Consider the following 24,508-nt stretch of genomic DNA (forward strand, 5'->3'; position numbering starts at 1 on the left):
GAAGCTTCATAATTACTAGGGCTAACCTGGACACGGAAATACACAACCGTAGCAATTCAGCATCACGGGCATTCTGGAAGCTAAAGGACGGAGTGTTTCAAAATCACGACCTCAATCTGAAGACCAAGACAGCTGTTTACAAAGCAGTCGTCCTCCCAACGCTTCTTTACGGAAGCGAAAGTCGTAAGCCCCACAGGCGACATATTAAACAGCTTGAACAAACGCAACAACGTCATCTAAGACAAATAATGCATATCAGATAGTTCCACAAAGTTTTAAATGCAGAAGTCTTGCAGCGCGCGAGTTGTATATCAATTGAGGCTCAAGAAACGAGGGCCCGACTCAGATGGAGCGGCCACATTCTGAAAATGCAAGACACAAGACTCCCCAAAATAGCTCTGTATGGCGAATTCACAGAGGGAGCTCGGAAACCAGGAGGCTAGTTTAAGCGGTTTAAGGATATACTGCATCAATCCCTAAAATCAGTTAATGCCAATCATAACTGGGAACAACTAGCGCTAGACAGATCACAGTGGATGTCTTTGGTCCACAGCTATAATGGAGACTCGAGAAGAATAAAGCAGTGGCCAGATCTAGTTGGTGACTATCCATGCCCGGAGTGTGGAAGGATCTGTAGGTCACGGTTGGGTCCCTTCAGTCACAGAAGGGCACATAGTCGCAATTAGCAATAATAGAAATTATAAGTTTGATCGCACCGTTAGTTTTGTTTTCGAGTCTTTTTGTAGATTTATTCTCGCTAACAGGATACAGCAATAAACTTCTAAATTCTAAGCCACGTCACACAAAAACCAGATGAATTCTAAGGAAAATAACTGAAAGCAAAGGGCAGCTATGTGAAGAAATGAACAATACACTCTAAAAATTTATTCAACCTAGTAACAAGAGGAAAATATCATAATTCACACATATACAATGAAGTACCAGGTACTGCGAAAATATTGCTCATGTCGAGATGAGATCTGAAATAAAAAAAAGCTTGTCAGTATGATGCATCGCAATTTTATACCACATTTCAGGTGGTTTACGAATTAATTAATGATCAGAGACGAATAAATCGTTAAATAAACACGCATTTAAGGCAGATATATGAAGAAGATCGAAAGGTACCACATCTCCCATCATCTTTCCTTCCATATCCTCCACAAGTTATGCTCGAAACTCACCTGAACAACCAACGAACTGAGATCCATTCCCTTCACAGAAGAGACTCTGAATCTCAAGCCTGTTCGCTATATACAGTCTGTTCTCTTCTCTGTATTTCCTTCATATAAGTCGTCAGTTCATCCTCCAAGACACCCTTTTCAGTATCCTTCGGACTGGAGCTGCTGACGTGGCAAAGACTGTCGGGCTTGACAAGATTCTGGCCTTGAAGAAGGTTGTCGTGAAGGAAGGCGGAAGTGAAATGTGCAGAGTACTTCCTGCTGACTTTAACACCCTCCTTGTCTTTGTGGGCGAAGAGTCCACAGCATTCGGAAACAGTCTTCTGTTCTTTCGCAGCCATATCTACTGATTTCACATGCAGAGAAATCATATCGCAGGTTTTTGCATTGCTTGGGTTGCCCAGTTTTTTGCCGGAAGAGCTTGTGCTGTCTGCTGAGGGTTTTCTCGTTTTATTTTCTGAGAAAATGTACTGCTTGGATCTGCAACAGAAGTTTATGATGCAAGGACAAAATTTCCTTGGCATGACTACGAATAAATAAATATAACACCACCATTATATTGTCGCAATGAGTAAAAAGGTGAGAAAATTCATTATTCTGTAGGAAAATGCAAAAACAATACAATTTTCATTTTGAATTAGGTACGCAACTTTTCATGTAAAATTAAGGAGTTTACACCGTCTGTGGGTGGTGTAGGGTTGTTGAGATATTTCAATAGAAACCCTAACTTTTTGTTGAGGAAATTCGGTCCTGGAATTTTTCTTTGAGTTCCAATCGGAAAAACTACCAATATTGAGTTTTTCCACGTTTTTCAGTTCATTGAAAAAGGATTATTATGCATCAAAGCATTCAGCTAAGATAGCGAATTTGATATAATAGTATACTATTATGTATCATTTATGTTTTGTTCATATGAACAAGCGAACACCAATCCGATTGAATCATTTCTTTCCCAATTTGTTTACAGTGGTTATTTTAATTGATCGAAATTAGTCAATTTAATGTTATTCCTACGTTTACACGTATAAGTTCCTCGAATTCAGCTATTTTCACAATACGAGAAAATTCAATTAGATATCAGATTATGAAGTATACGTTGCGCATTACCTCGCAATCTATATGCCCTTGCTTGAATATGCAATTAACTACGTTGGTATAGGACTAACCAAGAATATTCATTTCCAATATATTGACATTGTTAGCCAAGATCAACAAACTGGGATTGTGCTGACCAGGGTGCATATTGAATTCCAGATCTATTGTCATTAAAACGTTTATAACATCTCAAATTTGAGGCAATCTGTACAACATTTTTTTCATTTCTTCCATCAAAAAAAGGTTAAAAGAAACGTTTGCCAACCTTGTCAATAGTCAACTAAACACTAACAATGAAAACGCATTTCTTTTCAATAATATTTGTGCCTTTCGCTTGCTCTAATCATTTCACAATCCTTGGAATGTCGCCGGCTTTCAAATCCAAATGATATAGGAGAAAATTCCTATTGTGTTCTCAAGTTTTGACATTATTCAGGCGTTTTTTACGTGTTTCGTGCATTATATTTATGGTTTCGTCACAGAACGCCTCCACTGCTGATGTGTTCTGTGATAGTGTCAAAGTTTTATGTCACCTCTTTGCGCAGACGCATAGAGGTGATACATTGTACCACCCTTTAGTAACTGTACGTCATACAGATCCGCATCCAGGATAATCACTCACCTCTTGCCTAAATTTTGATCGGAAATGGATTTGGATGTGTCTCTCCGCGAAAGTACTGGGTTCGCTCTTGTTGAGGCCTCATTTTTGATGGCCGAATCTTTGCCTCCGCTGCTTCCACTGCCTCCGCTGCCGCTCGGTTGCTCGCATCCCGTGGGAATAGAACGAGAAAGGACCGAGTACGATCGCTGTGGCTGTCGCGACTTGAAACATGACAGATGACGGCATCTTGAGAAAGTTTCCTGCAAAACAAATACTACAAGACGTTTTTCAAAGTAAACAAGATTCATTCCATAAAATTACTTATTTTTCGTCGATCCCAAGAAAAAATGACATTTTATGTACTAATTTCCTAAGGCAGGTATGTAGAAAAAATTTAATAAGCATTGAGTATTTAACTCAATGACCTAGGCAGAGAACTGTAAACTGCCTTGCTTGCTTGCCTCTGCTGCGCCTCGGATATCAATTTGCAGGCTCGACTAGAATGGACTGTCCTTGGTAATGAATAAATATTCCTGGAGCCTAAAATATTTTCTCCGGGCTTGAAAATCATTGATGCTTGGGAATTATTCTTTCAATACTCTGGAAAATATTTTTTCCCGAGGAAGAATATTTCTCCTATCCTCAAAACATATTTTTCTAGAGAATTGCTCGTCATGGCTCAAAAATATTGATCCTGTACGAGGATGTATTGATATCTAGTTAGCCTACACCAGTTCCATGAATAAAAAAAATATTGCGTTACCATAGCAACGAACAATAACTGATTAGAAGTGTCAGTGTGAAGTTTGAGGTCAAAAAAGTAAACCAGAGTTACGCAATAAATTAAAAGAAAGAAGATGCCCACCGAAATTGTGAAAGAGGTAAGCAGATTTACGAAGTTATGTTCAATACTCTTGGTGATCAATGTCCTTCGTATGCGACCGCGAAAAATTGGACTGCAAGCTTCAAACGAGGTAAATTTTCCATTGAAGATGATAACCGATCGGGAAGGCCAGTTTCTGTGTCAGTCCCCAAAAATATCGATGCAGTTCATGACATGATTTTATCAGACCGTCGAATTGGGCTAAAACGGATATCTGAAGCACTGAATATTTCATACGAACGCGTTCATCATATGGTTCACGTCAATTTGGACATGAGAAAAATTGCTGCAAAATGGATCCCCAAATGTTTGGATGTTGATCAGAAGCGTGCGAGGGTAGAAGCATCGCGTTCGATCTGTGCTCGATTTGAAAACTATGTAGACTTCTTAAACCGAATTGTTACTATGGATGAGAGTTGGGTACATTTCTACGATCTAGAAACAAAGCAACAATCGATGGAATGGCGACACTCTGGTTCTCCAAGACCTAAGAAGTTTCGTGTCAAAAAATCTGCTGGAAATGTCCTTGCTTCAGTTTTGTGGTATTGCCATGGAGTGAGTAATCATGATCGATTTTTTGGATAAGGGTAGAACAATAACCGGAGATTACTATTCGACATCACTAACCACTCTACGGGAAAAATCAAAGAGAAAAGACGCCGAAAGCTATCCAAAGGTGTTTTGTTTTTGCAGGACACAAATCTCATGTTGCCATGCAAAGATTCGTGCATTAAGGGTTTTAATTACTAGAACACCCCCCTTATTCACCAGATTTGGCTCCATCCGACTATCAACTCTTTCCTCAACTGAATAAAAGTTTAAAAGGTCTTGAATTTTCTCCCAACGAGGAGGTAATAAAAGCTGTGGTGGTCTGGTTTGCAGAGCAAGAAGAAACATCTTTTCTGAAAGGTCTAGAGACGTTGCAGGTTCGCTGTAATAAATGTATCCAATTAAGAGAAGAATATGTTGAGTACCTAATAAAATATTTTGACATTGAAATTATGTTTGGTTCTATAGTGGGTTGAAAATTTTTCAATATATCCTCGTATATCTGTATGATGTAATAACCTAAACATCAAATGTTCTCTCTGCTTATAAATACATATGCGACACAAAGGTTTTGCTGTATGAGTGCCTAATGCCGCCCACAGACTTCGTTCTTTTCCATCCGTTCGAATCGCCGCGATTCGAACCGTCGTTCCAAAAACGCCAAAAACCGATGTGTGTGGTGAAAAACCGTCGTTCCGAATCGTCGGTTTTTCACCACACACATCGGTTTTTGTCGTTTTTGGAATGACGGTTCGAATCACGGCGATTCGAACGGATGGAAAAGAACGAAGTCTGTGGGCGGCATTAGAGACAGGTGAATCCATACATCTGACTGCATATATGATCCAACTGAAGAAACAAAGTGAACCTGTAATGTGTTAGGTATTTCATTAATCAGAGAGGATTTTCTGCTCATAGGGCATCAGATGAAGCGATAGAATTCTCTTTCGGTCCCACCTAATATCTTTCAAGTCCTTTCAGTATACTCCTGATGGAAACTAACAAATTCCATTGATTAATTAATCCTTTATACCCTACCCAATGAAGACCTGCGAAGCAAAATCTCTGATCAATGCAACCGTGATAATCACCTGTTGAAAATCATGAGAATTAAAGCGAATAATTTAATTACAGCTTTTCCTAAGCGAAAATACGAATTCATATCTCTTTCAACAAGCCAAAACCTAGGGATCATTCTGGTATTGTACCTAACTACTTTGAGGAATGGTTACAAACTATACAGTCGTATACCTTTTGTCTTGAGATTCGAATTTTCATAAATATCGACGAAATATCGCAGGAGACTGGGGTAAATGAACCAAAAGATGGTAACGATATGGTGAAGCTCCACATTCTTTGAGTTATTCCCAAGAGAAAGATCCATTAAGGATTTGCTCTTAAAGTGAACAAATTTATTCCTTCAGGGAAAATATAATCGAGTTTGGCGCCCTTTTGTGATGGTACATAATATAGAATCTTGGAAAACAATCATGTGGAGTGTTTAAATACGTAGGGTGGGAAAGCGGGGTTTATTCTTCGCACCAGAGTGACGTAATACAATTTGAATTTCAATTCGTTGGGCAGGTGGGTAATGGCCATTCGAATATTGCCATTTATTTCAGATTCGGGTTCAACTGAGATAAAACAATGATCAGTTTGGAAAAATATTCCATAGGTCGATATAACTGTAGAGTCGGAAATGAAGTAGCTACGCGTTAGCCAGATATCGAAAAATGTTGTAAATTTCACACATTTTATTTACACATTATTAAAACAATTCGAATATTTTTCGCTCCTGGAGAGAAATATATTTGATCCCAGGGGTTGAAAATATTATTATTTATCCAGTTTTCAGGCAACTACGAGGATATATTGAGAAATTCTTAGCCTTCTATAGAACCAAACAAAATTTAAATGTCAAAATATTTTATTACTCAACATATTCTCCTCTTAATGGGATACATTTATTTCAGCGAACCTGCAACGTCTCTAGACCTTTCAAAAAAAATGTTTCTTCTTGCTCTGCAAGCCAGACCTCCACAGCTTTCATTACCTCTTCGTAGGAAGAAAATTTACGACCTTTTAAACTTTTTTTCAGTTGAGGAAAGAGATGATAGTCGGATGGAGCCAAATCTGATGAATAAGGGGGGTGTTCTAGTAATTCAAACCCTGAATCACGAATTTTTTGCATAGCAACATGAAATTTGTGTGCAGGGGCGTAGTCCTGTAAAAACACCTTTGAATAGCTTTCCTCGTCTTTTCCCTTTAATTTTTTCCCGTAGAGTGGTCAGTAATGTCGAATAGTAATCCCCGGTTATTGTTCTACCCTTATTCAAAAAATCAATCATGATTACTCCATGGCAATCCCAAAAAAAATGAAGCAAGTACTTTTCCAGCAGATTTTTGGACACGAAACTTCTTAGGTCTTGGAGAAGCAGAGTGTCGCCGTTCCATCGATTGTTGCTTTGTTTCTGGATCGTAGAAATGTACCCAAGTCTCATACATAGTAACAATTAGGTTCAAGAAGTCTACATCGTTTTCAAATCGAGCACAGATCGAACGCAATGCTTTTAGTCTTGCACGCTTTTGGTCAACATTCAAACATTTGAGGATCCATTTTGCAGCAATTTTTCTCATGTCCAAATTGACGTGAACTATATGATGAACGCGTTCGTTTGAAATATTCAGTGCTTCAGATATCCGTTTTAGCCCAATTTAACGGTCTCATAAAATCATGTCATGAACTGCATCGGTATTTTCGAGGACTGACACAGAAACTGGCCTTCCCGATCGGTTATCATCTTCAATAGAAAATTTACCTCTCTTGAAGCTTGCAGTCCAATTTTTCACAGTCGCATACGAAGGACATTGATCACCAAGGATATTAAGCATATCCTGGTAAATCTGCTTACCTCTTAACCCTTTTAAATACAGTTACTTGATGATGGCTCGATACTCCAATTTTTCGATTTTCACAATTTCGGTGGACATCTTCTTTCTTTTAATTCATTGCGTAACTCTAGTTTACTTTTTTGACCTCAAACTTCTCACTGACACTTCTAATGAGTTATTGTTCGTTGCTATGGTAACACAATATTTTTTGTATGCACGAAACTGATCTAGGCTAACCATAGACGAATAAAGGAAGTCTTTCTTTATTAGTCTATATGAGGCTAACTAAATATCAATACATCCTCGTATATCAATAATATCTATCCACATTATCACATATGTAGGAATGCAAAATTTCAGTGTTATCAAGTGCCAGCAAGTTGTTGAAAAAGCTTATTAAATTTTGTAAGGACATAGTCTCCCCGAGCTTGCAACATCTCATCTGGATCTTCAAGAGAACGAACACAATATATATTCTAGGTACATACGGAATATAATTAACTCAAATAACTGGCTTCATTTCCTGCGTCTACATGAAATTCAACATTTGACGTCTAGTCCTTCGCCTGACAGCAAAAAGTCGCCTAAATGTAAACTTCCTAATTAAATTCTAAACATATCTCGGGATTTGCTGTTCCCCGTTACGAAGATTCAGTGAGAAGGATATTTATTCTATGGAACATTCTAACCCTATGGTGATATTACGAAATTGTGAAAGGTAAATTTTCCTACTTCTTTTGATGTACCTACTGAAAGTTTTATGAGACTTAGTTTATCTGTGCACCTCAACTCATCATGAAAGTTCGCAATGAACTCTCCACAAAAAGACTGAAAAGTAAAATACCTACCATTCCCCTCTCATGCCAAAACGAATGTTTTTTATATAAATGTGGAAAGTTGAGGGTTTTAGAAATTGGATATTTTGGAAAAGATAATAATTTTTGTAAGGAATAAGGAGAGTTTTCTCATAGATTGCATAAAATAAATTTCAACCATTTATTACCTCTATGAAAAAAATTGTCGGAAATCTACCAGGATTCAATATTGGCACCAATAACTGCCTGAGATGGTTCCACCATTATAATTCCTATATCCTATGCAAATACTATAATTGAATAATCGTGGTTACTTACCCTGAAAGCCTCTCTGAATTTAATGGACATTATGTTGTACAGAATGGGGTTTATAGTTGCTGACAAATAATATAATATCCCACTGATGTACGTCACAATCTCGTAGATCTTAAGGTACAGCTGGTAGTCCTCCTTGTTCATAGAATCACCGGAGTAAATTGTGAATAGCCGTTGGATGTGGAATGGGGCCCAACAAATGAAGAAGGCAACAACTACAGCAACTGAAAAAAAATTGTTACAAAAATACTAGTGGGTTTTGTGAGTACCTGTTCAAGCATGCACAACAGGGTATAAAAAACTTGTTCACTGGCTTCATACTCTGCAAATGATTTTTAGAACAGGATGGTAATCATTTTATTCAAATACACATAATCAGGTATGTAGTGGACAGTTCATATAAATTGTGATTGATTACATCAAAATGGTTTCGAACCAAGACAAACTCTCATCTGAAATTAAGTAAGCTGAGGATGCTGTATCAAAACTGATACCACAAATTCTAATTTTGTAATAATATAATACAATAATACAGGAATATATTGAGCGTAATTCCTTTTCATTTCCGAAATGGCTTTTTTCAAAAATTGCTATTTTCAATCTGCGATATCTCCTGGTATATTCGTCTGATCCAATTGGGATTTCCGGTTTTATAATCAGCGTTGCCTAGGCTTCCACCCTAGCACAAAAACTCGATTTCGAAAATCTCGATTTTTTGGGTCAAAAATGAGCAAGGGGTTAGACCCCCCTAAAATGACCTATTTTCTAATCTGTCTGAAAATCAGGATGTTCTATTACTGTCTTAGGATATGGGGTGCATTGAGTTTGTTTTGAAGATTCTAGAGAACCAAACAGATCATGAGTCAATAGAGAATTGCACTCCAGAGAGCTCTTCGAAGTCAACTCGAAAATGAAAAGTGGAAAAACAAAAAAAATTATTTTCTCCTAAACAGGACCAGATATTTGAAATTTTGGTATGAAAATATAGGTTTTCGAACACGCTGAATCTATTGCGAGTATTTTCGAAAGCATATCTTCCTTCGCTTAGATTTTCATCTTGGAAATGGCATTTTTCAAAAATTTGCAAATTTCAATCTGCGATATCTCCTGTTATATTCGTCTGATCCAATTTGGATTTCCGGTTAAATAATCAGCGTTGCCTAGGCTTCCACTCTAGCACAAAAACTCGATTTCGAAAATCTCGATTTTTTGGGTCAAAAATGAGCAAGGGGTTAGACCCCCCTAAAATGACCTATTTGCTACTCTGTCTGAAAGTAAGGATGTTCCATTACTATCCTAGGATATGGAGTGCATAGAATTTGTTTTGAAGATTCTAGAAAACCAAACAGTTGATGATTCAATAGAGAATTGCACTCCAGAGAGCTCTTCGAAGTCAACTCGAAAATGAAAAGTGGAAAAACAAAAAAAATTATTTTCTCCTAAACAGGGCCAGATATTTGAAATTTTGGTATGAAAATATAGGTTTTCGAACACGCTGAATCTATTGCGAGTATTTTCGAAAGCATATCTTCCTTCGCTTAGATTTTCATCTTGGAAATGGCATTTTTCAAAAATTGCAATTCACAATCTGCGATAGCTCCTGTTATATTCGTCTGATCCAATTGGGATTTCCGGTTATATAATCAGCGTTGCCTAGGCTTCCACTCTAGCACAAAAACTCGATTTCGAAAATCTCGATTTTTTGGGTCAAAAATGAGCAAGGGGTTAGACCCCCCAAAATGACCTATTTGCTTCTCTGTCTGAAAATCAGGATGTTCTATTACTGTCTTAGGATATGGAGTGCATAGAATTTGTTTTGGAGATCCTAGAAAACCAAACAATTGATAATTATATAGAGAATTGCACTCCAGACAGCTCTTCGAAGTCAACACGAAAATGAAAAGTGGAAAAACAAAAAAAATGATTTTCTCCTAAACTGGGCCAGATATTTGAAATTTTGGTATGAAAATATAGGTTCTCGAACACGCTGAATCTAGTGCCAGCAATTTCGAAAGCCTATCTCCTTTCATTTATATTTTCAACTTGGAGATGGCAATTTTCAAAAATTGCAATTTTCAATCTTCGATAGCTCCTGTTTTATTCGTTTGATCCAATTGGGATTTCCGGTTTTATAATCAGCATCGCCAAGGCTTGCACCGAAGCACAAAAACTCGATTTCGAAAATCTCGATTTTTTGGGTCAAAAATGAGCAAAGGGCTTGACCATTCTCCAAATGACCTTTTTGTTCCTCTGTTTGAAAATTAGGTTGTTCCATCACTGTTCTGATGTTTTGTAGATTCCAAGACACCAAACAGTTGATGATTCATATGACTCAAAATGTCAAAAAAAAGATTGATATCGACTAGGTGCTATTTCTCCAAATGTTCTTACTTAAAATAACGAATAAATGAAATTCTTCCGGTTTTCATTTAGTAGTGTGTAGTAATTTGCCTACCTTCAATCAATGTATTTCAGTTCAACTAAATAAATAGTTATACTTACTCACCATATAATTGGACTTCATCAAAATAATTATATGGCAATTTGTAACTGTGTGTACTTGGTCAGTTTTTTTCCATCCCGTTAATATTACAATTTTCTCCAATTTCCGTTTCAACGATCTCCGGTATATAAATATCGAACAAAACTGAGATAACCATATTGGTTTTCGGATAGTCAAGATTTACGAGAAAAAATATTATACATAGGCGATAGGTTCAGTTTTATCACAGGATAATACTGTGGCGCTAATTTTTAATAGTCTATAATATAAATATGTTCTTTGGGTGGGGATTAAGAGTTTTAGTAACTGCCAGTCCATACAATTCAATCCATTTTACGAATAGTTCCTATTATGTTATTGCGAAATGAGGTCTCTATATAATTCAGATCCAATGGACCATTTGGTGTCAATTAATTGAGGTAGCCAATAATTGATAATTTTCACTCAATTCCAGGCCCTATTTTTCACACTGAACAGGGAATTATGAATGAAATCGAGAAATATTGAATACTGAAACTGGTTCATTTCGTTCTGACCAGTGGCCCTAGAAGTCACACTGAAATGAATTTCCAAACGTAGAATAATTCAAATATTTGTCTGTGTAACCAGTTTTGAAGTTCATGTTGGTCTTTGCGTGCATGAGAAGTTTATTTGTCTCTTGCCATTCACTGAATGGGGTCCACCTCAACATCGGAATAAACATCTTATTCGATATCATCACCAACATGGAAGGTTTTATGTGAAAGTAATATTTTAGATTGTATCAAAAAATACTGCACTGATTTTCCACTCTAGAACAGATTATACAAATCCATTCGAAATAAAATACGACTGATTGAAACAAGAGAATCCCTGAAGACGTCCGGCGAATACGAAACTTTGAAACGATCAATCATAAACGATGAAAACAGCCCAGTTAATCATACAATTGAAATAAGAGATGAGACACCTTGAAGTTGCAAATTATGCATAATAAAACATTGTAATTGAAACACCCAATTCAATTTTACTTAATTTTCCTCGTCTGAAACTTCTATTATAATGTTAATTCGAAAACTCTTCACCTCTTCTTGCTCGAATTGCGAGATTGAAACTCGAATAAGTTTCTGCAATTGAATTGTTTTCAATGGCTCTCTACTGATTGCTAGGTTAAGTTGTAAACTCTACTGTGTATAGAGCAGATAAAATCGAATAATATAAGATCAACTACATTCGATTCTCACATGAATTAACTTGTTGAACACTACACATGGGATAAGTGAATAAGCCTCAGGAGAAAAGAATCAGTGATGAGGTTGTCTGGGCTCAGTAAGAGGCCATCAGCAAACTCCATTTTTCTCGTAAGAAAATATTAACAAATATTTCATCACGAAATAAATATGAAAATGAAACTTTTTTGAAGGTTTTCTGCTATGGAAACATCTTTCTTAATATACTCTCTTTGCAAAAAATAGTAGATCGAAGGAAGCAAAGTGGTTGCTATAATCATATCAAAGCATCCAAAACTCCTGGAGTTTATTTTCAAGTATACGTTCATTGTCTTCATTCCTTCAAGCAGCACAATTCTGATTTGAAGCTTCATGTCGAAGTATCACAATATCCATCGAAACAAAAAGTTTGTTGATTTCAAGAGCTGAATTTTGTCTACAAACGAAACTGCGATACTCACCCCGAATCGGAATTTTATCAGTTACAAAACGATTGTTTCGAATATCAGTCATGTATAATGTATAACATCGGTATTGGCACACATCAACCAACTTTCAGCGCATGTTATTAGTTCGAATGGATGAATAGTTCCAGTTATATCCGAACCTTTTAATGAAAAGCTTTCCAAAAGCTTCCAGAAATCGTGATGGGCTTTATGGTGATTTCACCAATTAATTTTGGACATTGTGCAAAGCGGAATCGATTTTGATTCGATAATTTAAACTTTACCTCTACAGTTGGCACATATTTGACATTTGACAGCCGAAAAAGTTGACGAATGAAAGGTTGAAGGCACAATAAAGACTACAAAACTTGGATTTTGACATTGTTGCTTAGATTCAGCCCCATAAAGGGGGCACATCAGAAGAAATTTTTAATTTTTTCTTAGAAACCAAAAAACTGACCAAAATATAATTGAGAAGACAATTAATGGGGCGAAAAATTGATAAAAAAATTAGTTGGTGTTACCATTTGACAATATATTCTGCCCTTGGCAGAAAAAGCTATGTACAGGATGGTAATGAATGGACAAATTTGAGGGGTTATTCATGATGGTTAAAATATATCTTCTTTAGCAATCCCAACTCAGATACAGCCCTCTTAAGATGATATATAGAGAGCAATTTTTAATTTCTTCCCAGAAACCAAAAAACTGTCTGTAATTGACCAAACATTCTATAAGAATTCATTTTAATTACAAGCCAGAAATCACAGAAGGACATTTTTTGCACAGAAAAAAAAAGTATCAATATTTCAATGGTATAATATATTATGCATAAGGAAAAGTTTCTTGCGAAATTAGGGGTGGCTTTTTCTACCATTTGTATAGGGAGCACCACAAATTTTTGTTTGATTGTCTTCTCGGTCCAATAGATCACCCTATATATATTTTCTGTACTCTATATCTTATCTACACTTTCCGGTTATAAAATTTCCCTCATATCCTGACATAAGAGGTACCTTGTACCTTGTACAGATATAAATTCAATAAACATTGAGCAAACCCTAATTTCTCTTGGGATTTTTCTAGACGTCAGTATATTTAAGATCCCCTAGTAATGAACAAGTGTTTCCGATCCAGACGTTCGTCTGAAGATCTAATCCTTGAGATGTACCCTATTGTACGTATTTTCTTGTCCATTCTGGTCCTATGAAAACATCAGGCGGTCTATACTTTTTCTGGATTCAAAAAAAGGAAGGCTTTTTCTGAAATAGAGTGCTTTCGAGTACAGAGAATGCCGGATGGTTTTTAGGTCGAAAACGCTTTCTCATATTTGTCGTATTTCTGCATAGAAAAACTGAACACTGAATTACATGCTTTTCGCTAGATTAATCCATCTATAACCTTCGCACGTACTTCTGTAGCATATTCAGTCGAGTCAGGGTATTTTGAATATTTCCGCTCTTTGCAACCCCCTAATGGGGATGAGCACAACCCCTTGATTTTCAATAGGGATGAGGGGTATTGCGATACCTCGTGTTGAAGATCTTATCGAGTACTATGTGGCTCTGAAATTTCGCCTCAAAATTTCTATCGATGACGAAATGACAGGTAATAGTTTAGGAGTACTTACTTATCTGATTACCTAGTTGATTAAATTATGGAAATGGGCATCATTCACTTCTATGCAGTACTTTCAAATTGCTGAAAACGTTCAAGTACATTACTAAACATTTCTGGTGTAATTTTATGGCATTCATGAATGCATATTCTCGAGATAAATTCCACATTGCCTCTTTCACTATTTTTTTTTTGTTATTTCATTATCGATGGATATTTTGGAGTGAAATTTTAGGGTAAAATAGTATCCTATGCGATCTTCAGAATTAGTTGTCGCAACATCCCTCATCCCTATTCAAAATCAAGGGTTTGTGGGTTACAATGATGAAAAAAGCGAAAAAGTTGGCCTCCCTCGTATCATAAATTCACCGTGTATGTTGTGGTAAGATAACTTATCCTAGTGAAAATCATGTAATTCAGATTATAGTTTTATTGAATTTCCATCAAGTATCGGCCACAGCAATTCGATCATGTATAATAATTGGATCACTCCCCAAATAGGATGGAACATGCTTGATATCGCTTGTTTGAAATTCGAACATTCCTGCGGCAGAAGTTAACTGCATGATAATAATTATATTATAATTACAATTTTCACAGAGACCACATGTTCCAATAGTACAGTAGCAGCAGGATAAATCTTCTTAAAATTCACAGAAAGGTCTCTCTATACAGCGTTGCTATAAAGTATAGAGAACTAAGTCAATATCTTTGAAACGAAAAAAAGTTATTAACAAAACTTTGCTAAATCTACATTATTTTGATGAATTTCCGAACCAAATCTCCTTAAAACGTCACTTTTTCATCAACTTTTTCGATTGATTCCGTTAATCCGAGGAATTCGAAATTATTTCATAGATCATAACATGAAAGGAAAGTTAAATATAAAGTTCCTGGAACACAGAAGAATGTGCACTAAATTGAATTGCGGATGATTGGCATTTCCCCTTATCCATACTCGTTCCAAGATGTTCGAAGAGGCTCTTGAGTTGGTCCAGCCATCATCTATAGGAAAAAAACCAATTTGTCCGCCTTTGAGAATGGAAAAATTCCTTTTGAACTATTTCGAAGGCTCTGGAAATATAATCTCATGTTCCTCCAGATCTGCAGCCTAATTTATCAACCCCACAACAATTACTACGGTCAATTGAGCGAGAATATATCTATTACACGAATTTGTTAGTTCCATTTCGGATGTGTTTGTTGTCCGTACTGTTTATTTATGTTTATCGGTCAATTATTGGGTTTCCACTTATGATTATTTGGTTTATAGGAATGCAAATCAAACATTATTGAAAACTAACATAGTCCATATTATAATTTAGAGAGATAATTGATTCGAAATGAAATATACTGGAATAAAAAAAAATTAACTTACACCAATAGATCAGGCCCATTTTAATACTCATCATTGAATGGCATCTGTATAAGAAATAGCTTATTTTCATTCATTTTCTTCAATATACAGGACTGGGATAAATTATTATCATGGAAACAAATCTTCAAAACGAAAAAACTATGTTATGTAGTGGTTTATTATACGTGTGGTAAGATGTTTTGTGTTTTTGTCGATGATTCAATTCATATCTGTGTGATATCCCTACTACTTCTTTTAAGAAATTTATTATATATATAGAACTTTTTTGAATACTTGAATTAGAGGAAAGGATCAATTTTTGCAGTGCAAGTTGCCCTTCAATATAAAATATTTCAGCTTATTCTGTAAACAGTTCCATCTCTTAAAATCCATTACACTCACCAGGAGAAAGGGTTTTCACTGGGGTTTACCCTAAGCTCTTGTAACATACCTCAACTAAAACTGTACCTGTCTCATACACATGCTATAATTATTGTTTGATGATAAAAATTGTTATGCTCTTCATCAAAAAAATGTATATGTAGGTGTATATTCGAAATTGGTTATTTTTTTATGTGTATAATGTGTCACATATTCCAGCCAGTTATTTTTAATCGATTTCACCTTGTTTCTATTGATCAATTTCAGATAGATACATACCAATTTCGAAACACTCATACTGACTGCAGAAAGTTAACGAATATTCCTTTGACTTTTTCGATTGAAGGTTGAATAAGGGGCAAAAAAGTGATACATAATTATGACTAGGTAATTATTCCATCAGCCTTAAGGAAGTCTGAGAACCCCCGGAGTATAAGAAATGTGAGGATCATGAATGCAGATAGGATATACACGTTCAGTTGCTCTGACCTTTAGGGCATCCACCTTCCTTCACAAAGTGGAGGATATAACTTGGAACGAAAATTGTAGTTCTAGAAGCAGTCGTCTGATAAATGAAGTTATTTCATCCATTCTACAATGAACTCCAAGTAGAACGAAATGTGCAAAGGGGAAAATCCTATCAAATCAATTTGCTTCATTTGCCGTTCATTACTTATTGGAAAGAAATTGATGAATGACAAAAAAACATTCACCTTCTCGAATAGCTTCGATGAAATTACTTATAGAAGTGGCCACCCTTAGTGTGATATACGCACAATCTTACCCGCAGCAACAAATATGAATAATATATATGTTCATCCAGTGATAGGTTGTGATGTACTTGAACTGAGATGCTTGACTTTCAAACGTCACTAGAGCTATCTCGTTCAGTTGACAACTTCTAGATCTTCAATCCGTAATGAAAATAAAATTGCTATCACCCTCAGTTCGGAGCAAAAACTAGAAGATATAGATTTTCTTTTTATTGGGCGAAAAAAATTTAAAAAACAGTATTAATTTCTTCTTCTCCAACGGAATTCTCAAGTATAAGATTACACCTCCAAGTTATCAAGTTATTATTCCTTCTGGGTGTTACAAATCTACTGTTACAGACTGAACTTGGAAATGATTCGATATGCATAAAATATCAGATCAGACCTAGAGTGAAATAATTCCGCATATTTTTCACGGTGATCCAACTTTAATACTGCTTCCCAAATTTTGGCGTTTCCTTTCGATAAGACTGTTTTTTTGCAGTTGACCCTCGGTCTGAATAAACTTGTTCGAAAAGGAGGGAACTCTCCCATAGAATTTAATCTTTCAGCGTATTAATTATCATCAGTTCACCAAACGAGGTTCTATTTGCATAATTTTATTGAATTCATTCATTTTCCGTTGCGAAAACAAACAGTGCTTACTATATAAGTTCGCACAAAAGTTGAATAGATTCCTCGTTGAGTAGGTATAATTAATACACTCGAATATTGTCATAATCTGTGCATACCTAATCCATCAGTATCTGTTGAAATTTGCTTGGATCTCATACCAGTATTACTAGTTTAGTTCTATCAGATCCAATGGTGGCATTTGAATTTGGCGTTTTTTCAATACTCATCGATAAATTCTAAAATGTATGTCATTAACCTCGAAATATACAAGAAAGTAAAAATTCTAATTCAGTGAGTTTAAGCGTTATAATAACAATGATAAAATAAATTTAAAAAAATAAGAAATGAGTTTTGTGAGTTCTTTTTAGACACTTAATGTTATTATGGTCCTCAGAGTTCTTTTTTGGTTCGCTCAGTATAGTTTCTCGAATCAAATATATAATTCTAATAAATTCAAAATTCTGATACGCCGGAAATTCACTTGCACCTCTTGAATAATGAGTTATTGTTCAGTAGCTGTGTGAATTTTCATTAGAATGGACTAAATTAATGATATTCATCTATGGGATATTATTTCAACAATTCCAATGCCCACAAAAAATTTACGAAAAAAAAATTCTCACATACAAATTGCTCTGGCTCTGAAAATGCTTATTATATAATATGAAAAACCTCAATTGTTTATCATTATTGGGTGGGTCCCCCAAAGATGAGGGGATTTCGTGACTCGAAAAGTGACCTTCGAAAAATTTCCAAAAAGATGGGGTCAGGATATATAGCACATTCAAATCTGTCAATTTTTACAGAATTCCAAATATAATCAAAATCAGTTCTGGAACCACAACTTCATAAGAGAAAAGACATCGATGTTTCTATGCATCGATGTTGTTTTCATAAAAAGATGAGTCGACACATCGATGTTCTATTTCACTATGTTTGCATCCCTAATTATAAAATTTATTAAAAACAAATCAACTGATACATTACGCTATAATATATCGACCTTTGAGTAACAAGAAATTTTAATAACTAACATGACAACAAGTTGAAACTGATCGGAAATATTCAACATTCAATGTACGTTATCACTAATGAAATTTTCGGTACAAGGTTTTCATATAAAGCCCTGACAGAATTATTGACATTTACAAGTTTACGATTTTACTGTTCCAATATCATCAATCCAGTTGTCTGCTAAACAAGCATATTTTCGAAGTACGGTCAGACTAGAATCAATGTTACAAATCAATTCTAAAATGATGGGCCTTTTAGCCACCGAGTTTTATTATTCATATCGAGTTGATGATCAACTGGTCATAAATACCCAACGATGGATGGGATGAGTAGAGTTACACTATGGATGTAACCTGAGGAGAGATTAATTTCATACACCTATTAGATTCATCAGGTCATTGGTCATTACGATTATCCAGGATTATCAGGATATATATAAGATCAAATGACATCGAAATGGCTATGAACAGAAAATGCATTTGCTCTGCAAACCAGACCTCCACACCTTTTATTACCTCCTCGTTGGAAGAAAATTTACGACCTTTTAAACTTTTTTTCAGTTGAGGAAAGAGATGATAGTCGGATGGAGACAAATCTGGTGAATAAGGAGGGTGTTCTAGAAATTCCAACCCAAATCACGGATTTTTGGCATGGCAACATGAGATTTGTGTGCAGGGGCGTAGTCCTGCAAAAACAAAACACCTTTGATTAGCTTTCAGCGTCTTTTCTCTTCAATTTTTTTCCCGTAGAGTGGTCAGAAATTTCGTATAGTAATCTCCGGTTATTTTCCTACCCTTATCCAAAAAAATCAATCATGATTACTCCATGGCAATCCCAAAAAACTGAAGCAAGAACTTTTCCAGCAGATTTTTGGACACGAAACTTCTTAGGTCTTCTAGAACCAGAGTCTCGCCATTCCATCGATTGTTGCTTTGTTTCTGGATCGTAGAAATGTACCCACGTCTCATCTATAGTAACAATTAGGTTTAAGAAGTCTACATCGTTTTCAAATCGAGCACAGATCGAACGCGATGCTTCTACCCTTGCATGCTTTTGGTCAACATTCAAACATTTGGGGATCCATTTTGGAGCAATTTTTCTCATGTCCAAATTGACGTGAACTATATGATGAACGCGTTCGTATAAAATATTCAGTGCTTCAGATATCCGTTTCAGCCCAATTCGACGGTCTGATAAAATCACGTCATGAACTGCATCGATATTTTCGGGGACTGACATAGAAACTGGCCTTCCCAATCGGTCATCATCTTTATTATTCATTTTTTTTTTCTCGTTTTCTGCTCCGTTTCTTTGTTTCAGATATTATTTCGAAATGGGAAGAGGATAAAGAAATTTTCATGTCAATGGAAAGGAAGCCCTTCAGTATTAAAAGCTTATTCTGTAAACAAATTTGACATCACTACACTACTCACGGGGAGACAGGGTTTTTTTACTGAGGTTTTTCCCTAAGCTCTTGTATCATACTCCAAATTGTATGGTACCCCGTTACACTAACCTTTGCTGAAACTCATACATATGCTATATTGTTTGAAAACTAAAAATGTATTGCTGACATTCAAAAGAATATATATATATATATATATATATATATATATATATATATATATATATATATATATATATATATATATATATATATATATATATATCATCTTCAATGGAAAATTCACTTCTTTTGAAGCTTGCTGTCCAATTTTTCACGGCAGCATACGAAGGACGTTCATCACCAAGGGTATTAAGCATATCTTCGTAAATCTGCTTACTTCGTAACCCTTTTAAATACAGGTACTTGATGATGGCTCAATACTCCAATTTTTCGATTTTCACAATTTCGGTGGATATCTTCTTTCTTTCAATTTATTGCATAACTAGGGTTTACTTTTTTGACTTCAAATTTCACACTGACACTTCTAATGAGTTATTATTCGTTGCTATGGTAACGCAATATTTTTTTATGCTTGGAACTGGTCTAGGCCATAGATTAACTGATCTATGCTAACTAAATATCAATAGAACCTCGTATAATTTTCTTTTCTTACGAACTCATTGAGATCATCGAATAATTTTATGTATTCCTGTTGTTTTACTTTCAATATATAGACCTGATTGAGTATTTCAGGCATTACGGGATAGAAAAGTTACCTACTCGGAATGAAAGAAAACTCAAGACTTCGCTAAATCAGGAAAAGTTGTTCGGGGAAGTAACTTTTCAATCGCATTCAATTTCGAAGAAAAACTTGAATTTGTCACCTCTCGAACGCCAGTATTGAGGCAGCTTGCAAGAATACCTTATCTGGAAGTGAATTTGTATAGCTCAATTCCAGAAGGGGATTTTTTTATAGGTAGGTACTGCATTACAGAATGGGATATTCTAAATCAGCCTACATAAAAAAAGAATAATATTTTTAAATCTGAACCTCTTGGCTCTTTACACGATCATAATAGAAAAATATTGATCATATGGGAGCAAAAACTATGATATCTAGTCTTCTACATTATATACAATGGCTAAAATTGGAGCATTGATGCTAAAAAAACTTTTCCAAGTTGAACTGGAAATCAGAAATGATTTTTCAAATAAAGTTCGCGAAATTCATTTGTATGTCAACTTACTACTCGGAAAAAATCCTCTTTGGGGGAAACAGATTTGTTTTTTGTACAAATTCTTTCATTTTGAGGTTGATCCTGAAATTTCGCTTCAAAATTTCTATCGATAACGAAATGACAGTTAAAATATTTTCAATCTGACTAGATTGAAATATTCAAGATGCATAAACGTTGCAAGAGGAGGATATTTATGACAGAGATAAACCGAGATCCACAACATTTGAGTCTGCATTACGAGAAAACAATCAGAATTCATGAGACTCATTTTTCAAGGGTTGTTCCTGTTATATTTTGACTTCGTAGGATGAATAATGCATCCAATCTACTTGCTCTGCAGTTATCAACTGTAATACCAACATCTCAATAACATATAGGTATTCCAGAACACGGAAACAGTAAAATAACTATTTGCTTTTAAGCGAAAACAGAGTTTAAGGAATTTCCCGAGAAACAGTTCCCATGTTTTCCTTCTTCTTCTCAATAGTGAAGGGTTATCCTAAGGGATGAAAAACAAATATAGGAACAAGTGCAGTTCTAAAATGGACGCCCAAACAGACTCCAGAATTGAACGATATCGTTTTTTTTTTGGTCTTGTTTTCCTTTTACTTCTACAGGAATTTATTTTGACGTTAACTTAAATCCTTAACATTCATTCAATAAAGGTTTTACATATAGGGTGGTCCAACAAAAACGCACATCTGATTCGAGAGTTATATCAGGATAAACAAACAATTTTATATAAGTAGCATTATACTATAAGAAGCGAGGGCTCTCTGGAAGCTAAATTATTGATTTAAATCTGAATATGACTACCCTGTGTCATCAAACGGAATCAAGAATAAAGAATATAGAAAATCCTTTCACGAAAATGTTCATTTTATTTCATTATATGCATGCACCCTTATAGCAGTCTCATTAGGTACCTACACCTACAACGTTAAAAATTGTTATTCCGAAGAAAACACAAACATCATGTTGAAGATAATTACAACGGCATGTTTGAGTCTTGTCAGTTTGAAGTATGTACAAGAGATAACTTGTTCGAAAAGTAAACTCCCACGAGCGTAAACTATGCTAAGCAGGCATTATTGTTAGCTTTCAATATAATTGTCAAAAATGGGTCCTACGACATGCAATATTTGTTTTTTCGCGATTCTGAATCCATCGATGTTACAAACGCAACATTTACTGCTTCTGGCTTGCATTGATAGTTACTAAAAAAAATTGTGAATTTCTTATTCATCGTGTGCTTCATTAAAGTTAAATGAAGGAAACCGTCAATTCTTTAAGTTTACGAGGTGGCTTGTTCTGTATTTTCAACTCGATTGAAATATCAGTACTTTTATGGTTCATTTTTCTAATTCTTTATCGTTTCTATGATTTGGGAAATTGATTGGGAGATCCAGACTAGGTCAGATTGTATTGATAATGATCTCCTTTTTCAAGTGAACCGTCTTCAGTATTTGAGGCAATATTTTCTCAATGTAAGTATTTAGCGGTAATTGTTTCTCATCAAAACATCATCCTGCTTTCCATGAAAACAAACCGAAAGTTAATCATTTTGGAATCCAAACAACATAATTTTCATCCTTTCCACTCATGCAATTTTCATAGTTATACCATGGCGTATGTGCACAACAGAAATTCATCAAAGGATCTAAGTCAGAGTTGAATATATTGAAAGCCTCATATGAGGAGTTTATTAAATTCCATCTCTCCTTTCATATTCAAGGATGAAAAAATTTTATATCCGACCGCTTTACAAGAAGTATTGAGTTTTGATGATGAGTTTCAATAAAGTTTTTAGATAAAAATTTCACCCATACTTCAACAGAATCAATACGAAATCAGTTTGATTATTTCAAGTTTCACTGAGTGAATCTTAACAGTAAGGTACACAATTTTTACCAAGCTTCATCAAACTACCAGTATTTCTGGTGAGAAAGTATAGCTATGGAGAAATAGCAAATAGAAAATGATACATCATTTGGAGATTTTTATAGTGATACTACACAGGGTGATTCTTTGACTCGTACAAATATATTAACAGTATAGGTCAAAAGAAACACTTTTTTCCATACCATTTTTTTCGATTCAGCCCTGATAAAAAGATATAGTCATTTCAAGTTTTCATAATGAGCTGTGCCACCCCTGGTAAAGCAAAATTACCTTCAGAATAACTAGCTTAATCTGTGACACTAAACATCTGTGGATCTTTTAAAAAAAGAGTTGTATTCTATCAATGTACGAAATTTTTCGAATTTCACAGATATTTTTTATTTTTGAACATCAAATTACTCCAAAACGGCGCATTATACGAGAAAAAATTAAGAATACTGTTACTTTACGAAACATTCGAATATTCATTAGATAACGTCCAACTTAGTTTCAAGAGTTGGGTTCTATGAATTTTTGGTATTTTTATGGTACGTAATGGTCATAAGGAGAAAACTGGAAGACGTGGGTGATATCTTGTGTTCGAAAAAGATTCATAAAATAAATGAAAAAATATATTCCGAAATTCATTTCATTCGATGAAACCGTTTGTGAGATAGAACCAAAAATAATTTTTTATGGTTTTTCGACAGCCTGTATTTTTCAAACCGAGCCGATTTGGAAAAAATGGTAAAGGAAAAAAGTGTTTCTTTCGACTTCAATAATCTACTGTTGAAATATTTGTACTAGTCAAAGACTGTATGATTGTCGGAAAAGAAATTGACAACAAATGATATGAAACTCACCAAGCATCTTGATAATTTTTCTAGAGGACTTCCTATGCCCTGCGACACTAGTATTCTGCCTCCTCATATTCCTAGATTGGTGAAGTTTCAACCCAATCAAGATATACAGCACCGATATAACAGTCATGGGTGCAACGAAAAACACCAAAGAACTAACTTCGAAAGAATGTTCAATTATGGGCTCTATCAACTGGCATACCTCACAATTACCGTACATCACGATACCAAACTGCATAGCCTGAGGAATAGCCAAGAAGATCGAGAAGAACCAAATACCGAAAATAATCCTCACAGCCCTGGACAACTTGGACATCATGTGGGACCTCAAAGGGTGACATATGGCCAGGTAACGCTCAAATGTGAAGGCTGTTATGGTGGAGACTGTAGCGTTGGAAGATATTTCAGCGAAGAGACCACGAAGAAAACAGAAGGCTGCGCCGAAGATGTAAGGGTACCTGGACCATATAAGGTAGACCTCCTGGGGTAACCCTGACAGCAGGAGCAGAAGATCCGATATAGCAAGACTGAATAGGTAATAGTTGGTGGCTGTGTGCATAGTCTTGTTCCTGGAAATGACGATGCAAGTGCTGACATTACCAACCACGCCGGTGATGAAGATGACCACGTATGCAGCTATTATAGGGATGACGATGTATAGGGGGTCCCTTTGGGGTCCGAAATTGCTTTCCACACATTCCAATTGGGAAAAGTTCTGGTCCCCCATCCCGGACTACATTTCAGGTTAGACGCGAAAATTTCAGCCCGCGCGCGAGTTGGTTCGCACCTGTTGAAACCTCCCTGTATCAGCTGGCAGCCAGTGTGCAACTGGAGTCTATCCGGACTTCGCTTCCACTTCGTGGAAGCCCAAGAACGCGCAGTATTTTGCTGATGGGA

At 35.6% G+C, this 24,508-nt stretch overlaps 1 protein-coding gene across 1 annotated transcript; it reads right to left on the reverse strand.

The window, feature by feature from the left end:
- Positions 1 to 1,165: 1,165 nt before the first annotated feature.
- LOC123319087 (pyrokinin-1 receptor-like) lies at positions 1,166 to 24,495 on the reverse strand. Its single transcript, XM_044905936.1, has 4 exons — positions 23,615 to 24,495; positions 8,335 to 8,555; positions 2,899 to 3,137; positions 1,166 to 1,661 (listed from the first exon to the last, which is right to left on the reverse strand). The coding sequence occupies exons 1-4, from the start codon at positions 24,336 to 24,338 to the stop codon at positions 1,238 to 1,240; spliced, it is 1,608 nt and encodes a 535-aa protein (XP_044761871.1). The 5' UTR covers positions 24,339 to 24,495; the 3' UTR covers positions 1,166 to 1,237.
- Positions 24,496 to 24,508: the final 13 nt, after the last annotated feature.

Source organism: Coccinella septempunctata, chromosome 8 (assembly GCF_907165205.1).
Source record: "Coccinella septempunctata chromosome 8, icCocSept1.1, whole genome shotgun sequence".
Lineage (NCBI taxonomy): Eukaryota > Metazoa > Arthropoda > Insecta > Coleoptera > Coccinellidae > Coccinella > Coccinella septempunctata.